Below are 18,831 nucleotides of genomic sequence, written 5' to 3'. Positions count from 1 at the left end.
ATCAAACTGTTCCTTCGTTTTAATCTCGTTACGGTAAAAGTCACATGCTGCATTCGATTCTGCGCACAATGTTCCACATACGATTGTTGCTGCAGCAAGAAGCTATATAGCAAAAGGACTGGTTCCACTTGTCAACCGAGGGTCTGAAACGGGCGACTGCGCGAGCCGCCGGTAGCCAGAGCCGGGGCTCGATTATGATCGAGGGGACCCTGACGAAGTAAAGCCCGAATCGTTGCATCGAGCCACGCCGTGAGGCCAGGAGAAACAGAGACGCTCGGACGCGGGACACGTGAAACCGGTTATGCTGATGGCAAACTGTTTTTCACCTTTTGCACCTCCCTCTACCTGGGCATCGCCCCTCCGTCCGAGACTGCTCACTACCGGCGATCCTCTATCCTCTAGGCCCAAGGGACTTCTAGGTCCAGATAGCTCATCTTAAAGCTAGATACCTGCTGTCCATCAATCGGCCGTCCTCTAACGGTCGTCCGGCAGCTTTTAAATCGTCTGTCACTTTTACATGACAATCCACTACATTCTAGGACTTTCTAGTCGGCTCATTAGGGACCTGGAAGTCTCGATATTTATGCAGCTGATCAGGAACTAGCAACTATCGAAACGTTTTACAGTTGTTCAGCAAATTTTCGACTAAATATTATCCATTGTATATCTCATCCATGATTTACTATTTACTACTTATCTTTTTACTATTATTCTTTATTTATTATTTGTTAATATATATATGTTATTTTATACATTAATATATTATATAGTTTTATAGTTCTGTAGTTCTATAGTTCTATAGTTCTATAACTCTATAGGTCTATAGTTCCGTAATTCCTTAGTTATATAGTTCTATAATTCTATAATTCTATAGGTCTATAGTTTCGTAATTCCATAGTTACATAGTTTTATAATTCCATAATTCTATAGTTCTATAATTCTATAGATCTATAGTTTTATAATTTTATAGTTCCGTAGTTCTAGAGTTTTATAATTCTATAGTTCTAGAGTTTTATAATTCTATAGTTCTACAGTTCTATAATTCTATAGGTCTATAGTTCCATAATTCCATAGTTACATAGTTTTATAGTTCTATAGATCTACAGTCCTATAGTCCTATAGTCCTATAGATCTATAGTTATATATTACACATATTATATATATTATGTATATTTATTTTATATATTGTCCTCTTGGATCCTTCGAAATTAATTAACATATGTACTGTTCATTTACAAAGTGGTGCAAGTCTATATCATCTACAACTATCGAGAAAATTAAGGGTATCGAGTATAGGAGTGTTTATTAGCCAATTGAGAAATATAAATTAATCCATTGCACTCGATTGTTGTTACTAAGTCACCACTTAAGATTATCATAGAATGTTTTAAAAATATTCCTATATTATTATTTAGTCTGATTATCAATATTATATAATATTAAGCAAAGGATTTGCATTTGAGGTATCAAATATTAGCTATACAATCATAAATAAAAAGTTCAAACTAAACGAATCACAAATTATGCGATATCTCATCTTTTTTAAAGAAGCGCACTGATAACACTTGCAAAATAAACATCTCACGCAGTTTTATCGTTCTCGAGTGTTCGAGACTATCACGTCTGCGTTCGATGCAGGACCATATGGTTTTGTTATCCTGCGGGAATCGGTAGGAAATCGGACAGGGAAATGATCATGCAGCTTATCTTGAACAAGGTTTTCCAGCTGTGTATCGATACGATCGAGCACCAGCCTCTTTCGAGGCGTTCTTCGGCGTACAACAGGGTCTCTCAGGTTCAGTGAGCTCATCCGAAACCTGAATTCTCGTTATCCTCTCCGCCTTAGTCATCGGTTTTTTTTAATATCGGATACCTCGCGGCGTTAATTCCTACATTTCGATAAGTATGCAGCGCGAAGAGTCATTCGTTTCTTTTCGCGTGACGCAGGAATCCTTCGCAACCGAGTATGTATAATTAACCGTAGCAACACGCGCGCAATAGCCGGTACGCAGGTAACAAAAATCACGAATCAATTTTCTATCAATATAGTCGTATTTTAGTGCTATCGCCGTCTCCGGTAAATTGAAAAATAATCTAGTAACGTAATGCCGAGTAATATAGTAATTCGGTAATATAATTGAGGGATATTATATGAAATACATTGGAATATAGATGAATACCAGAAAGAAAATTAATAACATATTTATTAACTATAATAAATAATCTATTTATTAACTATAATAAAATAATATTTATTAACTATAATAAATAATTCTTAACCCAATTCTTGACATAATAAGCTTAACATAAAATAATTGAATAATACCTTGACGACTAATACAGCAATCGAGAAATATACCCACACATTTCCAGGCATATCCAAACAAAAATAAACAACGACTAACAAATAATATTTAAATAATTCACAATGATCAAACATTTCATTTATTTCATGTTGCCTCGCGTGCCATTTCTCGCTGTCCGCTTGAATTTCTCACACCTTTACCTGTCGCGTGTGTTGCCCAATTATGTTGTCTTCCTCTCTCTCTCTCTCCCCCCGCATCTTATGTTCATCATCAATTCGATGGCAAGGAAATCTGAATGAGAGATCGGTCTTTTAATTTCTGCGTGCCAACCGGTAAACCGTGCTATGGAAAGAACGTGGAAGCCGATTCCTGCCTGGCGGCCGAAGATTAAAATTGTTAGCGAAGTTCCCCGTAACGGCACTTCGGCCGACGTTTTCGTGTTTCTCAATTCGCATGTTTCCCGCATGCTGGAAATAACGTTATTTTTATGGCATTTCGATGCGGCACTGTTCGTCGGGGATCCGTGACAAGCGGCTGCATAAATCAGTAACGTCGTCGTACCTGAAAGCCGCGAAGATTTATCGATCTTTTAACAGTAATCGACGCTGGTCATTCGACGTTTACGAGTGTTTAAAATGACCGTGATAATCGGCACCGATGTATTCATAGCTATCCCCGTATTTCTATTAAATAATAACGGATCAACGGGTGATTTATTCTTAACGCACATTCGTCTGGTAATTTCTAGCAGCTACATTCACGAAATGCCGACATCTTCTGACACTGTCTGTAGAAATAATATACAATCAGTCCCATAAGTATTCGTACCCTCGTTGCTTATAAGAGAAATCAATTGAAATACGAGGGATGCGTGTAAAATCTTGCAATAAACTTTTTATTATACTATTTAATATTTTTAGATGTGACGGAAGAGGAAAAGTTTGGGGAAAGCTTAATACAGAACTAGAATTAAGAATTGTGCGACCAACTGTAAAGCAAGGCAGAGGCTCCGCGATGGTGTGGAGCTGTATGGCGGCATCCGGAGTGGGGGAACTTGTCTTTATCGATAGAATTTTGGATAAGATAAAGTATAAAAATATACTCGAAGAAAATCTGTACTCGAGTGCGATTAAGCTTGGTCTGGAACTATTGCTCAGATTATTCGTGAGTGATAGAAAATTTATGGGCGGAAATAGATAAAAGACTACACGAGCAATAACACGAATTTGCAATAAACAAATGCTAAAAAACAAAATTTTGGATGTTTGGAATAGTATTGAACCAAATATCACATTAAACTTGGTAGAAAGTATGCCAAATCGATTAAATGATATAACAAGACATAAAGGTGGACCCACTAAATACTAGAAAATTAATATAAAATAAAAAAGCTATTCTAATATGCGATTTTCTGACAAAATCTACGCTGGTTAATCTAATTTAAAGAACAATCAATTACTGTCTGTAATATTCAAACGACGAATTTTCGTCATCCGGACAAATATGTATATGTTAATGCTAATCGAGTGGATGGAACTTGTAAATTAATTTCTGGGGAAGACAGCGTTTCTAGAGTAAGATTGTTAATGTTCCATTGGTGGTACATAGCGGCACGAACAAATTAACATTTTAGATACAATGCTTTTATCGTATCTTTTGATTTAATTTAATTCTAGTAATTATATTAATTTAGTTTATTTTTTATCGCTTAGATTACATTTGTATAATGCGAATTAATATGTAATGATAATAATAATAAAACGAATAGTTGTTTGGTAGTTTACGGTTGTTCGGTAGGTAACCGCGTAGTCGATCGATCGGCGTTCGACATCGAACGAAATCTCTCGCACTGGGAAACAGGGACCGCGTGGTTCCAGACATAATTACCGCCGCGCCGCTGTTACAATTGCAGGATATTAACGATTACCTATAATTTGTTAGTACCTATGAAAGCCGTACAATAGCTTTTACTAGTCGAAAGTTGTGAGAGCTGTTCTCGTTTCTGTTGCGAGTTCCAAACGTATCGGAATGCTACTTTTCTTTTCCCGTTCGATGTCTTTCACCAGCGATCACGACGATACGTTGGCCAGCCCGTCGCGACGTCGCGTTCGACGATGCATACCCATGAATGATAATCATCGCCGGAGATCATTTGCAGATTGCGGAGTCTCGCGCATTGACGGAATGCGCGATGCGCGTAAGACCGACGGCGAAGAATCGCAATGACGTTCGATCACAATTTTACCTGGCGGTACATACTTCGATTCTTGATTGAAAAGTAATTATACTTTGTTTGAAATTGATCGTATGGTATAACATAATTATATTGGGTTGGCAATTGAAGTAATTACGGATCTAAAATAAGAAGGAAAATTCAATTCTTTTGCTTGAAAATATAAGTTTATCCAATTGGACAAATCAATTTTGACACTGCCATTCTATCAAGGCTTCGTTTTAATATACTGTATATAACATAAAAATCGTGCTTGCGATGCTTGCTTTTTTTTGGAAATAATGTAATAAAATATGTTTGAATCGCGCGCTTTGCCCTTCCATCTTCAAACTATTCCATCTCCAACTACTTGTTTTACTTTTTTTCCAAAAATGGTAAAACAATGGGGCTTAGCAGGTTTTAAAGGGTAAAGTCTCTACTTTAATATATACTAACTGATTTTTACTGTCAAAATTTGTATAAAATGTAAAAAATACGTATGTGGAAAATCTGCAGTACGAAATGCTGTAATTTGTAAAAAATGTGATGGAAGGTAAATAAAACTTTCTAAATAGAAAAGCTGGGAGCGGGTTTTTATCGTAGCACTAGAAAAATATTTTGTTTACTATCCAATTGGCTAAAATCTCTTTCTATATTAAGATGCATATGTTTTTTTTTTTGAAGCAGTCATTTCACCGCTCATGGTAGGAGTAGTTATACATGAATTGTCGGTAGGTTTAGTGTTAAAAAAAGGAACGCCTTAATAACTATTTCTACTTCACAGCCATTAGCTCGATGTAATTGCCGATTTCGAATCGGATGCAAACGAATTTACAGCTGATTAGAAATCGGCAATTACATCGATTGCCCGAGTCTCACCACGTGGAGGTTGCTGTGACTGGAGACCCGAAAGGGAGTCAGAACGAAGCCGGTATTCGTTATGGCTCCCTTCCTTTCACCGGTGAAACAATCTGTCGAGTATTATTGCGGAGCAAAAGTGGATGAATGGAGAAGCCACCCATCCACTGGGACAAAAGTGAATCAGAGCAGAAGGTTCTGACTCTTTCAAAAGCGAGACTCAAAAACGAGCGGGAGCAGAAGGCCCCGACTCGAGGGTGACGCGACGCGAGCAATGCTTGCGCAAGTCTCGGAGCCTCGCAGACCCCGATATTCGACGTTTTATCAATTGGAATGAGGATCGAAAGATAACACCCCCACTTACGCCCCGTTGAACCCTTCCCCCCTGCGCCCGCCCCCCGCACTAAGTACGGGGTTTAAGGACGACTTACATGTCAAAAGACGAAGGAGAAGTGAACCCCGTTGCAGGAGGACGCCACCTTTGGACACCCACGCCGCATGATACCCCGCCGAACAAGAGATCTACGGGACTCCGAGAGATTGCGCAAACGGGACTACCATAATAAATGGTACGAAAGTTAACAACGAGTTGCGAAGAAGCGAAGCTCGGGCAATAATACTCGACATACTTTTAGCGATTCGGGTAACTCGGGGACGCTACACCCCGTGCCCCCCACGGGACAAGCCCCGTGGGTCGGAGGCCCCTGAGCGATCTTAATACTACTTAAATATAACGCAATTGTTAACTCCTCGCACTATGATAACGAGTCAGAATCGCGGTGAAGATTTTACTCTACTAAATACGACTATTATTAATATCTTCTAACATCAAAGTAAAAATAAAATGAAAAAGAAATACGAATAAATGCCAATCGTCGTAGCATGAAAGACGCGATAGTGCAAGGAGTTAATAAGTTACACGCATCCCTCGGCGAATGATGATCCCACGGCGGATGACGATCCTGTGTGAAAAGGTGAAACGAGGAATCTAACACCGGCACACGAGTGCCAAGCTAACCCGCACACGAGTGCCAAGCTAACACCGGCACACGAGTGCCAACCTAACACCGGCACACGAGTGCCAAGCTAACCCGCACACGAGTGCCAACCTAACCCGCACACGAGTGCCAACCTAACCCGCACACGAGTGCAATTTGAAGAGAAAATCCAACGCTGATCAACCGAATCACATCGGAAAACGAACCAACGATGAAGAACCAACGATGAAGAACCAACGGTGAAGAACCAACGGTGAAGAACCAACGATGAAGAACCAACGATGAAGAACCAAACGAAATCTAACAAACTTAAATTAAGAACCCTAACGACCTATAGGCGCTTCGGGTACTTCGGGGACGCTACCCCCCGTACTCGCTCACGGGCCCCTCCCATGAGCGAGCCCCTGAAGAAACTCCGATCGGAGGAATACCAAGTTCGAATACTTTTCTTACAACGAAGAGATTCATCATAAATAACTAATGCACGCATGCAATTAAATAATAAAACGCTTGGACGAATCCCACGGTGAATGATGATCTCACGGTGGATGATAATCCAACGGCGGATGATAATCAACTTGGTAATTAACCCACGACTTAAGAAAACATAGCGAATGCCACACTGGGGAGCGTTGCAGCTCAGACATGGGCCCTGAAAAACGAATGCAGCTACTGCAACGCGATCGTTTCGCAACGCTAACAATTGAAATTGATTCAAAGTCAAATAATTTAATGCAAAAATCGCGCGATGTGCCCATCCGAACTGTTCGTTGGGACGGCGAGGCCTGTCCATTGTTGCGGCGTCGGCGTGGGCGTCTGAAAAATCGAAAGGGAAGCTACTGCAACTCGACTATTTGAACGCAACGCTAATGCAACGAACAGAAATGCAAAAAATTACTTTAATTGTTAAAAGCAGCTGCTTTATCGACTTTGAAAAATTTAAGGAAATTGGCAATTCCAGACGCGATTAGTTCGAAACGCTAAGTTCAATTTCTGTTCGATCAATTGACTAAAGCAACGCGTGATTAATTGGCAACGCTATTGCAAGTCGCGGATGCGCCCATCCGAGCCGATCGTTGCAGCGACAGCATGGGCGCCTGAAAAGTCGAAAAGCAAACTACTGCAACGCGATTGTATCAACGCAACGCTAATTCAACGAACAGAGATCCAAAAGACAAGTTTTCGAAAGCAAATAGACTTTGAGAAATGTTAAAAATTGATCAAAGCAACGCGAGATTCTATTTATTCGCAACGCTATATTTAAAGTTACTATGCATAAGAAACAAGATGAAATCGCGATTATTTCATTCGCAACGCTACGCTTTAGAGAATTTATTTCAATAGTAATGGAAATCGTGACTATTTTATTTGGAACACCGATTTTGATCTCTGTTCGAAATTGATTAAAGCAACGCGTGGTCATTTCGCGACGCTACTTGCAAATCGCGGACGTGCCCATCTGCGCTGATCGTTGGGGCGGCGAGGCCTGCCCATATACTACTACTACTACTACAACTACAACTACAACTACAACTACAATTTTAACAAACGAGTACAGTGACAAAGTGGTAACGACAATAGGGTGGCCTCTCTCAACAGTTTGTTGGAGAGGCCTCTTCGGCATTTAGCCTCTTCTTTCTTCGGCGATTCGCCTGATGAACCTAGAACCCTACACGTGCTCCGCAGCTAGTAGAAAACCAACGATTTCCGAAACAAAGTAACAATGTTTCGGAAAAAGCCGATAATCCTGCTGGTGCAATGGAGCCGGTATCGTTTCGTTTCGAAAGCCCTAATTCCCGCGCGTACGCGTTCGCGACCGCGGAACCTAAGAGAATTTTCAAAGGATCGATTTCGAGCTATAACATCGAACGTCATGCACCGTTCGAATAAAGCTCGAATCGAACCCTTTGAGCCCTACCGATGACTGACCGTCGGGCGAATCGCGGCCTACCCGAAAGAGAACGACGGTCAGTCCCGGCCCTACCTAACAGTTCACACACACACGCTAAGGCAAGTTACCTAGCCTACCTAATCCTATATTTAAAAAATAGCAAAGCAATCACACCAACACATTCGCTTCACGATTGGTACACATACGCTGAGGTGCTAACCTGCGGAGAACGTCCCGGGACGTCTCTGACACCCCAACATGATCACATTCATTCACAATTAAGGTACATGTTAGTTACTGAAATCGACTGACAATGGTAGCGATCATTGCGATTTTATAATAATTAAAATTTATTTTCTCGTGACTCTAATCGACTATTAATGACAGTCGTTTTACAATAAGCATCTCTTAAGTAGAGTATACAATTCTCGAAATAAGAATAGCGAATGAACATTCTATACATATTCCATACGGATCCACGTTGCATGACATGGATCGCGAATGGAATATGTTTTTTTCAACGTAATTACAATTTTAAAAAACCGACGCAAAATCCACTACCTAATCACACATACGCACAAGTGGAAATTACGTCGTGCACGATACGCTAACCATTGTCAATCGCAATTTTTTAAATACCGTTCCATGCGCCGTTGCTCGCACCCTTCCGAGTAACCTTGGGCACTCGAAAGGATTGGAGCAACGAGCATAGAACCTCGAATCTCTGAAAATCCTATCTAAAAAGTGTCATTAGTTTCCGGGTAGGGATACTTTAAATTCGTTAAACAACTAGTATGACGTTTAATAATAATTTCATAGGAATAATTTCAATGTTCAAATACGTTAAATGATTCGATAACAATAATTTCTAAGTATCTTCAAATATGTTTCATGAATTGATAATAATAATTCCAAGATGCGTACGAATATGTTTAATAAAAATATGAAAGCAAGAAAAAGTGAGACTCTACTTTGAATTTTAAGAATTATATTTTATATGAAGGGGACCGTCTTTCTGCACGCGATCTCTAATACGATTAATCGGAAGAAACTTGTTCGATATATTGGTACAGCAAATGTACCAATATAATTGTTGCAACATTCGTTTCATGTTAAATAAACGCGTGAAATCCAAGAGACCGATCTTTTGACAGGTTCGAAATAAAATTAACAATAATTGAAAACATTGAAAGAAAATCGCGGCCTGCAGAAAGACCCTACCTAACTAAGAAACAGATTACCACTCAAAGGATTGCCGGGCAACCCTTTGGTCACTGTACTCGTTAAAAAATACTACAATTTCTACATACTAAGAAAAATAATTTCTTTAAATATTCACTCACTACTTGATGACAGAAGAACAGCTGTTTTATAATCCCGGAGCAGGAAGACATCCCGACGAAGAAGCCCGCAGAGATCCTCTCGATCTCTGCGCCGTCCACCACTTACATCCACGTAGTTGCAAAGAACGGCAGACGTGACCACTAGGACGACCACTAATAACCAGTTAAATGTCCACTGATAACCACTTGAATGACCACTGATAACCACTTGAATGACCACTGATAACCACTTAAATGACCACTGATAACCACTTGAGTGTCCACTTATAATCACTTAAATGACCACTGATAACCACTTAAATGACCACTGATAACCACTTGAGTGTCCACTTATAATCACTTAAATGACCACTGATAATCACTTGAATGACCACTGATAACCACTTGAGTGTCCACTTATAATCACTTAAATGACCACTGATAATCACTTGAATTAGCACTGATAACCGTTCGAGTGTCCACCGGTAACCAATTGAATGAGCACTGATGTCCATTGCAATGACTATTACTGATCACTACGATGGTCACTAGTGACCACAGGATGGACCAAGGGTCAGCAGTAATCCATGGGGGTCCACCCTGGGCCAAAGTACTTCACAAGAACACACGCGACGAGCACATTACAAAATACGACTGCTTTCAATGACAAGGACGCGCAGACTAACTGAACAATAACATACCGCGATACGTTGACCTGAAAGTAACCGTCAACACTGTTTTTCATATTGCGAAATATTGAACCGAATTTCTTTCACTAATAAATTTCTTATTTCTAGTTTCTTAATATTTATAACAGTTGCGTTCGTTGGACATATTGTCAAGAAGCCCCTTGGCTATTTTGCCATTTAATTTGTTAGTGATAATAATTGATAGAATCAGAGATATGGAATAGTTTTTCGAGCAGGAATAACTCGAAAAATTGCTGTATTAATAAATTGATTGTTTCTTGACATTTAATATTTAGAAAAATTCTTCTTGGCGGTTATATTATTAAGCACTCACGTATTTATCTTATCGTATTAATGACTGATTACCACTTGAATTACCACAAGTGATTACTACGATGGCCGCTAGTGACCACAGGATGGACCAAGGGTCAGCAGTAATCCATGGGGGTCCACCCTGGGTCAAAGCACTTCACAAGAACACACGCGACGAGCACATTACGAAATACGACTGCTATCAATGACAAGGACGCGCAGACTAACTGAACAATAACATACCGCGAAACGTTGACCTGAAAGTAACCGTCAACACTGTTTTTCATATTGTGTAATATTCAACCGAATTTCTTTCACTAATAAATTTCTTATTTCCGATGTCTAAAAATTTATAAAATTTCCGATAATTAGAAGTATGGCCAAGCATTCTCTATTCCATTTTTAAATTTAACATGTTAGTGACAATAATTGATTAAATCAGAGATGTGAAATAATTTTTTTCAGCAGGAATAATTCGAGAAATTTTTGCGTTAATAAATTCATTGTCTCCTGCAATTTAATACGTAGAAAAATTAATTTTGACTTGCATATAATATTAAGTACTCACTTAACTACCTCATCGAATTAATGACCACTGATTACCACTTGAATGACCACAACTGACTACTACGATGGCCGTTAGTGACCACAGGTGGACCAAGGGTCAGCAGTAACCAATGGAAGTCCATCTTGAATCAGGAAAATTTCGTTAGAATATTTTCGAGGAGCGGTTTTCGAACCACAACTACATACTTACAATGACAACAACAGACTGACTAATCGACACCAATAAATCTATTTTAACGACTTCCGGCATTGGTGTCTTGACAATTCAAAATAATCGTCGAATAAAAATGATTAAACCGGTCGTTCGACGATGGTACGTTTAACGTTAACGAACCGTCATGAAAGTGGCCACTCTCGCGCCGCGATCGTTTCGTGCCGCGCGATCACCGAGACGCATAGATCGATTTTCACCGGGGGCCGGCCGTGAAAAAAGCGTGTTAATTTGCTTAATCGCGGCCGCCTCGTCCCGATTTTTACGAGCGCCCGTAAAACCGGGACTAATCGCCGAATCCGCGAGCCGAGCTCTCGCGCGACGCCGTTTTCTCCGCGCGAGCAAATAAAACGAAGCCGTTCCGCCGCGTGAAAGCCGGCGACGCGACGCCGCGCCGGTGTGTCCGGCCACCTTGACACGATCGACTCGTTCCGGCTGAATTTTTCCCCGGCGTCTATTCCGAGCCTCTTATCGCATACCAACCGGCGATTTTTCAATCGGCCGGTACGGGTTTTGCCTGCTGAAAGACGCGCGAAGTCATTTGCATCTCGCGGGTAGGGTCAAGGATAGAATCGCGGCGACGCGACGGTGGGGCTCGCCGCCGCACCGGACGCCGGTCTTCTCCGGTAGCTCCCATGGTGCCCCATACGGTATTTATCTCGCGGTAATGTCGTCCTAGCGAATAATAACACCGATCGACCGGGAACAGGAAAGGCCTTCGGCTATGACACGGTCGTCGCACGGTCGCCGCACGGCCGCCGGACGGTGGTCGTACGGTCGTCGGGCGTGCTTCTGTATCGGCGATCACCTTATTAACCAATAAAGAAAAACAACCCCGGACCACGCCGGAGGAACTCCTCGATTAGCATTCGCGGCTGGTTGCGTTCGACTCTCGAGGAAAACGCTTCCGGTTATTAACGTCTTCCTACTAAAACGCTCTCGAAGATAGTACTTTCCCACACTCTTTAATTTTCGTCGTCAGGGAACCGATCGAGTAGAGCTGTGGTTACGCTGTTGCGTAATCTCGGTGCTTCACGATTGTATGGTCTATCGGTGATAAATATAGGAACAGCGGACGCAGGGTCCATATGGAAAAATTGATACCTGAATGTCAAGTTCCCGACAAATACTTTCGATTTTTATATGTTGGGAATGTTGATGAGTGAAACGAACGATGATCGATGCATCATACCATATCATGTTATATGACATAATATAACATGGCATGATATCATGTTATTAATATATTATATTATACTATATTATATTTATATTATATTATTAATTACTGCAATTACAATTACTACATTACTATACTACAGTCTCCGTTATATTATACTTACTTCCAACGCAAGTGTCCTAATACTTTTGGAGGGGAGTGTCCCTGAATCGTTCTAGTGTTCGACGGAAATAAAGTGCTACCCTCTCATTATCGATATTTCAAGATGAAAGCAAGGGTTCTCATACAATGAGTATAAATTGTCTGGCTCGCTTTAGGAATTTATTAGCGTCGAACAAGCGCTAATCAACGTAGCTGTGAAAGAAACCGTAGCGGCAACGGGTTAACCGAGGAAAGTTACTTCAAGTCCGTGCTAACCGCAAGGGAACGGTTCTTAAATCTCAGATAGAACGGGTTAACCCGTGCTGAATGGGCTACCATTAAATAGGAGTTACGGAATCTGTTCCGCTGTCTAACCGATGCATAACAAAAGAAAACCAAAGGATAATTAATCACTCCTTCCGTTCGCCATCAAACAATCGCAAATCGATGCTCCGGGAATCATACGAGACGTTCTTCGCCCATTATTGTCTCGCTTGCGAAGCAATCTCGTTCTTTCAGACACACGCAACAATCCCGCTGTCTATAATTATACGAAGTGCAACTTTCTATACGTCATTAATAAGTTGTCTTATACAGGGTGTCCTATTTAAATCGACATAACGAAATATTTAGTATACGGCTAACAAAAACAAAAAGGGATGACACACGTTTCTTATGGTTTTAGATGGGGTAAATCAAATGGTATTCATTATTAAATGCGATGCATATAAATATAATGCATATAATAAGTATATCAATATTATTTCACCTTATATAACCTCTTTAATGCCGATTAAATGAGTCACGTATTATCCATGTGCAAAACTCGTTTAATATAGTTTCATAAAATTTCCTAAATAAATAGTAATTATTCTCTAGAACCTAATAATTACCAAATTGAATAAGCCGGAAGAAATAAGATAGAAAATTGTTATTTAGTAAAAATATTCGAGAAAACAATATCTTTGCAGAGGTAATCAACGACGTTAATATATCATTATTTGTTACTGAAAGAGTTAATTATTTCTGAATCAATATCAACCTATCATTCTATTAAGAAAAATATTTTTCCAAGCAGTAATCACTAAATAGAACACGTATGAAACAAAACCTACGCGAATGCATTAAAATCGATCAATAGCGACACAACATTCCGTGCGTCAGACAGAGAAAAAGAATATGACCGAACCGGCGCCAGTAATTTCAGTGCCGCTGGCGCCTCGGTTCCTATGCACTTCCGCCGTCTAACCAATCGTCTCGTTCGTTGTTGTTGCAGACGCAGCGGCTTGGCACGTCAGCGTGAGTCGAATCGGAGAGAGGGACAGTGTCTTCGGATCGATACGCAGCCGTTCTGGGGACAGTAGTCCAGAAGATGTTGCAAAGCTGCAACGGTGGCGGGTCGAGATGCGTCCGGCGCGCCCTGGTCTTCGTGTTCGCCTGGGGATTGGTGATGATCGCGGCGGTGCAGTTCCGTCACGTGGAGAACAGCCTGAGGGACTCGCCGACGGGGGACGACACGTCCGGTGACGTCCTGGTGGAGGACGCCTATCGCCATCGCGAGGAGCCGGTCAACAACCATCGCGGCTCCTCGAGCCTCGGTCTATCCAGATACCTGCTCCAACGATCCCCGGCGGACGCCAGTTTCTCGAACTCGGCCGGATCAGGTATTCTGACGACCTTGACGACGCTGCTGAACGGTCCGACGAAGAACCCGTTGGACCTGGAGCCGATGTTGGACAAGCGGCCAGCGAAAACGGAAGAGGAACTGATCAGAGAGATAGAGCAGAGGCTGCCGAGCCTCCCTCTGGCCTACTGGAGCAAGAACAGCAAGTACTCCGGTGGCCAGAGCAAGTCGAAGAGCAACGACAGCTGCTCGAACCTGAAGTACCCCTCGATCTACGACATAGAGTTCAACAACGTCTACTGGCAGACGATGAGGACCAGCAACGGGACGTTCCAGTTCTTCGGCGCGTTCTACGACAGACGCAAGCTGTCGAGGATCGGGCCGGCGATCAGGATCGTCGGGATGATCGACCGCATCGAGCCCACCGTGAAGACCCACTGTCAGCTGTGGTACGACGGGGAGCGGGAACCGAGGGTGGTCGAGACCTTGGAGTACAAGTACATCTGGTACCCGAAGTGGGGCAACTACAAGCAGGGCATCTACCAGCCCTACGTGATCGCCTGCAAGGTGCCCCAGTCCCACTGGCTGAAGGGACCGCCTGCCTCGGTCTCCATGGTCGAGAAGCCCTGCGACACGCCCAGCAACAACCTCCGCGTGATCTACAACAAGCCCGAGCGCAAAAAGGACTTCGCCGTTTGCGTGAAGGGCCTGGACTTCCTTCACGAGGACCTGTCGGTCAGGCTGGTCGAGTGGATCGAGCTGATCACGCTGCTCGGCGCCGACAAGATCTTCTTCTACCAGCTCCAGGTGCACCCGAACGTGACCAAGGTGCTCGATCACTATCAGAAGCTCGGCAAGGTGCACGTCACTCCGCTGACCCTGCCCGGCGGCCAGCCAAACGTGCCCGCGTTCCAGCACATGTACCTCACCAAGAAGACCAATCACAAGCGGCAGAACGAGCTCATACCCTACAACGACTGTCTCTACAAGCACATGTACGAGTACGAGTACATCGCGCTGCTCGATGTCGACGAGGTGATCATGCCCGTCAAGGACGCCACGTGGCAGGACCTCATGAAGAGGGTGCTGAACAAGGCGTTCAAGATTAGGAACGAGACCAGGGCGTCCTATAACGTCAGGAACGTATACTTCCTCGACGACCTACTACACTCGCACGGATTCTTCAAGGACATGCCGAAGTGAGTCTCTCATCGCCGACTTTCACGCGCCGCGGTTTATCGGCCGAGCAGAACCGGGCGGGAGGAAATAAATTCGCGACCTCAGACGCCATGGGTACAGACTTGCGCCACCGCCATTGTCGCGTTACGTAACGTGTTAACGATCCCGGATGAATCACTGGCTGATCGCGAGCCTGATTTACAGATTAACCTCTTCAGGGATGTGTTTTTATAGTAGGAAATAATGTGTTTCATTGTTTCTTTCTCATTTATCATTAGCGCTTTCATTAATAGAGGTTTTGCTAGTATTGTTGTGGGACTCCGTGGCGAATAGTTTTTCAACTGATTCTCATCTTCCTTACGCTTAGAGTAATCATAATTTTAACCACCAAAATTATTCTATCACGGCCCCAAAATCATTTTGAAAACATTTGAATAGTCCCTTCTCTTAAGTCGAATTGGATTTATACAAACTAGTTGATAGGTCTTTTCAAACAATATCTTGTCTTTCAAGTGGTAGCTTCATTGGGATAGTTATGGGGTTGAACGTAATTTATAGTTTTTGTTCTGTTTCTCCTATTGTGACAGAAAATTATAAATAAACTCATGAGGTTTTTTAGAATGTTCTTAGATTTAAAAACTCAAAAATTAAAGTTATATTTAGTTATATTAGTTATATATTTTTAGTATATATTTAGTTATATTTTCAAATCAATTAATTCTCCTTACAAATTTATATAAACCAATCACTGCCGAGTCTCCCCAATGACCACCCTATACTTCCGCTGCAAGTAAAACCTCAGCGTTTCAATATTAATTTCCACGTCCACGGTTGATTTAAAAATGTCGCGAGTTCACCGTGAACATACCCCACGGTGTCGTTCCACGGTTAATTACCCCATTCCCTTGGCGCAAGGTCATAAAAAGGCCGGCCACCCGTGAGCCCCGCAGATAATCATAGTGCAAACGAGCCGGTCTGTTTCCAGGTACATGCACATGCTGCAGCACGTGTACCGCTCGAAGAACTTCACGAAGCCGAACCAGTACATCAAGTGCTTCCACAACCCGGAGAGGGTTGTCACCCTGCACAACCACTTCCCGTTAGCCTGCCTGGGCGCCGGCTGTACCAGCTACCCCATCGAAACCGAGGACGCGCAGCTGCAGCACTACCGTGCGGACTGCGTGAAGTCGTTGAAGAAGACCTGCGTCGAGTACAGAGAGAACAGCGTGTTGGACACGACGATATGGCGGTACAGGGACCAGCTGATCGACAGGGTCACCAGAACCTTGGAGACTCTGGGCTTCTTCAGGCCCAGCTAGCCCCAAACAACGCTCCCCGTTCCGAACGTTCCTCCATTTCTCCTCCCCGCGTCGCTCCACGGCTCGCCCGCACCTTGAAGTTCCGCAGGACGAGGCTGTCCGTCGACGACGCCGAGACGTTCCTCGCACGATGACGCCGAGACGATCCTCCCACTCGGCTCATTCCGGCCTGCTCTTCGACGAAGAGCCGGCCGAAGCTTCCGGCGAGGTGTTCCGCCGACTGACCGGCAAGATGGGGATCCTCTAAGAAGAAGAGACCGATTTCGAAAGACTCTATCGATCGTTGGGCAACCCCTGCCGCAAACGACGTCGTTCGAAGGTGCAAGAATTTAATGAGCGGTCTCGTTTCAAAACTTCCCCGCTCGCGGACGAACCGATGGATGTTGAAATTGGCCAGCGCAGTCTCTGCCGTCTCCGTCCATCTCTCGACCATCGACATTGGCAGCCGTCGCCTGACAATCGACCGCTAATGCTCGCGTTCGATCCGACGCGGCCTCATCCTCGTCTTCGTCAAGGCTAGTCTTTCTCCGCGAGAGACTCTCACGGATCCCTTGGACCGGCGCGGCGGCGCTGAATCGAAGTGCCCGGGGTCCTCCGCGGACAATTCCCTGGGATTGTTCCGGGGACCGCGAAACTGGCGGCGTCGTTCGAGGGGTTCGGTGCTCGGGTTTGTGTTAGTGTACCGTGAAAAGTGCGCCGGTCCTCTTCGAGAGGAATCGAAAGCGTGGGTATCGGGCGTCCGCGACGATCCCCGGACTGGCACAACGCCATTTGCGGTCGAGATTTTACGAAACGAGGCTCGGTTTGCCAATCGGGCGCGCGCGCGCCGATCGCCAGGAGAGCTCGCCAGGATCGTCCTTGCTATATTTAGCACCGATCCGACGACGAACAAACTTGCGCAAGTTAGCGAGCGCGCGCGCGCGCGGCCGACGATTCGCGCCGGTTTTCGACCGGCCGTGCGGCACGAATCCGCGGAACAGTTCTGCAAGACCTGCTCGAAAAATCCTTGTCAATCGAGTTCGAGGTAACTGTACACGGTGCTGGGATCGTTCGAGCCGATTCCTACGTTAAGTCTAGCCATTCGGTCGTTTTAGGACGGTCCAATCGTTGTCGCGCATCTGCTCCTGCCGCGAGGATCGAAACGGTGTTTCCACGATTTTCAACCCCTTGCACTAATACTTTCCCGCTGGTGCGCTGATTAGCACTGTTCTTAATAATACAATATTTGTCCTTAATAATGCATATTTGTTCAATGCATATTTGCCCTTAAATCTGGTCATTTGTCCTCAACCCCTTGACGTACCATTTTCTTCACAGTTACCGCGGTTAGGAATTTTTCAATTGGTACAATTTTTGAAAAGAGACAGAACATTAATGTTCATTCCATGCCTGAATATAGTCAACCTGTTAGCTGCGTACGACGTGTATAGACGTCATATGGAAATGGCAATTTTACGTCTTACAATAAATATACTTCTCCTACGATTTATGTCAAAATGCTTCTGATTACATATTCATAAATTTCACATGCTTTAAGATAATATTAGAGTAATTTTCAAAAAGATTATAGACAGTATAAACGATAAAACGCGTAACAAAATCAAAATTTATCGACGCAGCTAAATGGTTAAGTGCTTTATTATTAATAACAAGGGATTCGAATTTTATTCCATCTTTGAAGAATAACATCCCTACTTAATATTATATTACGACCAATTTCCATCACGTGTAGGATTCTTCAAAGTACGAAAAGGGGTTAATTCTGCGCATTTGTCCTTAATACTGCCCTTAATGGGCGGATCATTTTTGTTTCTTCTATTGTCTTTATTTACTCCTGTTTCGAGACTTTGGTAACAGAAGAACTCGATTTGATTTCAATTTAGAAGAAATTAGTAATGTTGGTATTTGGCAGAGTTTCCATGGAATTTTTTATCACGTGTCTAAGTCATTGTCATAGTGCAAGGGGTTAACCGCGTTGCCTTTTGCGTATAGTGCTGCACAGAATTATGAGACATTTAGTAG

At 43.1% G+C, this 18,831-nt stretch overlaps 1 protein-coding gene across 1 annotated transcript; it reads left to right on the top strand.

Moving 5' to 3' along the window:
• The first annotated feature begins 13,969 nt into the window (after positions 1-13,969).
• Positions 13,970-18,411, top strand: LOC144471282 (uncharacterized). The gene is made up of 2 exons (XM_078183167.1): positions 13,970-15,510; positions 16,476-18,411. Exons 1-2 carry the CDS (start codon positions 14,060-14,062, stop codon positions 16,807-16,809), a joined length of 1,785 nt encoding a protein of 594 aa, XP_078039293.1. The 5' UTR covers positions 13,970-14,059; the 3' UTR covers positions 16,810-18,411.
• Positions 18,412-18,831: the final 420 nt, after the last annotated feature.

The sequence above is a fragment of the Augochlora pura genome, chromosome 6 (genome assembly GCF_028453695.1).
Source record: "Augochlora pura isolate Apur16 chromosome 6, APUR_v2.2.1, whole genome shotgun sequence".
Taxonomy (NCBI): Eukaryota; Metazoa; Arthropoda; class Insecta; order Hymenoptera; family Halictidae; genus Augochlora; species Augochlora pura.
Note: the sequence above shows the minus strand (reverse complement) of the source record. Positions and strands in the feature narration are given on the sequence as shown.

What these genes read in the sequence shown, in the direction of transcription:
- LOC144471282 (XM_078183167.1), top strand. Translation starts at nt 14,060, where the DNA reads ATGTTGCAAAGCTGCAACGGTGGCGGGTCGAGATGCGTCCGGCGCGCC. An exon ending in TTCTTCAAGGACATGCCGAA is followed by an intron (nt 15,511 to 16,475) that starts GTGAGTCTCTCA and finishes GTCTGTTTCCAG; the next exon opens with GTACATGCACATGCTGCAGC.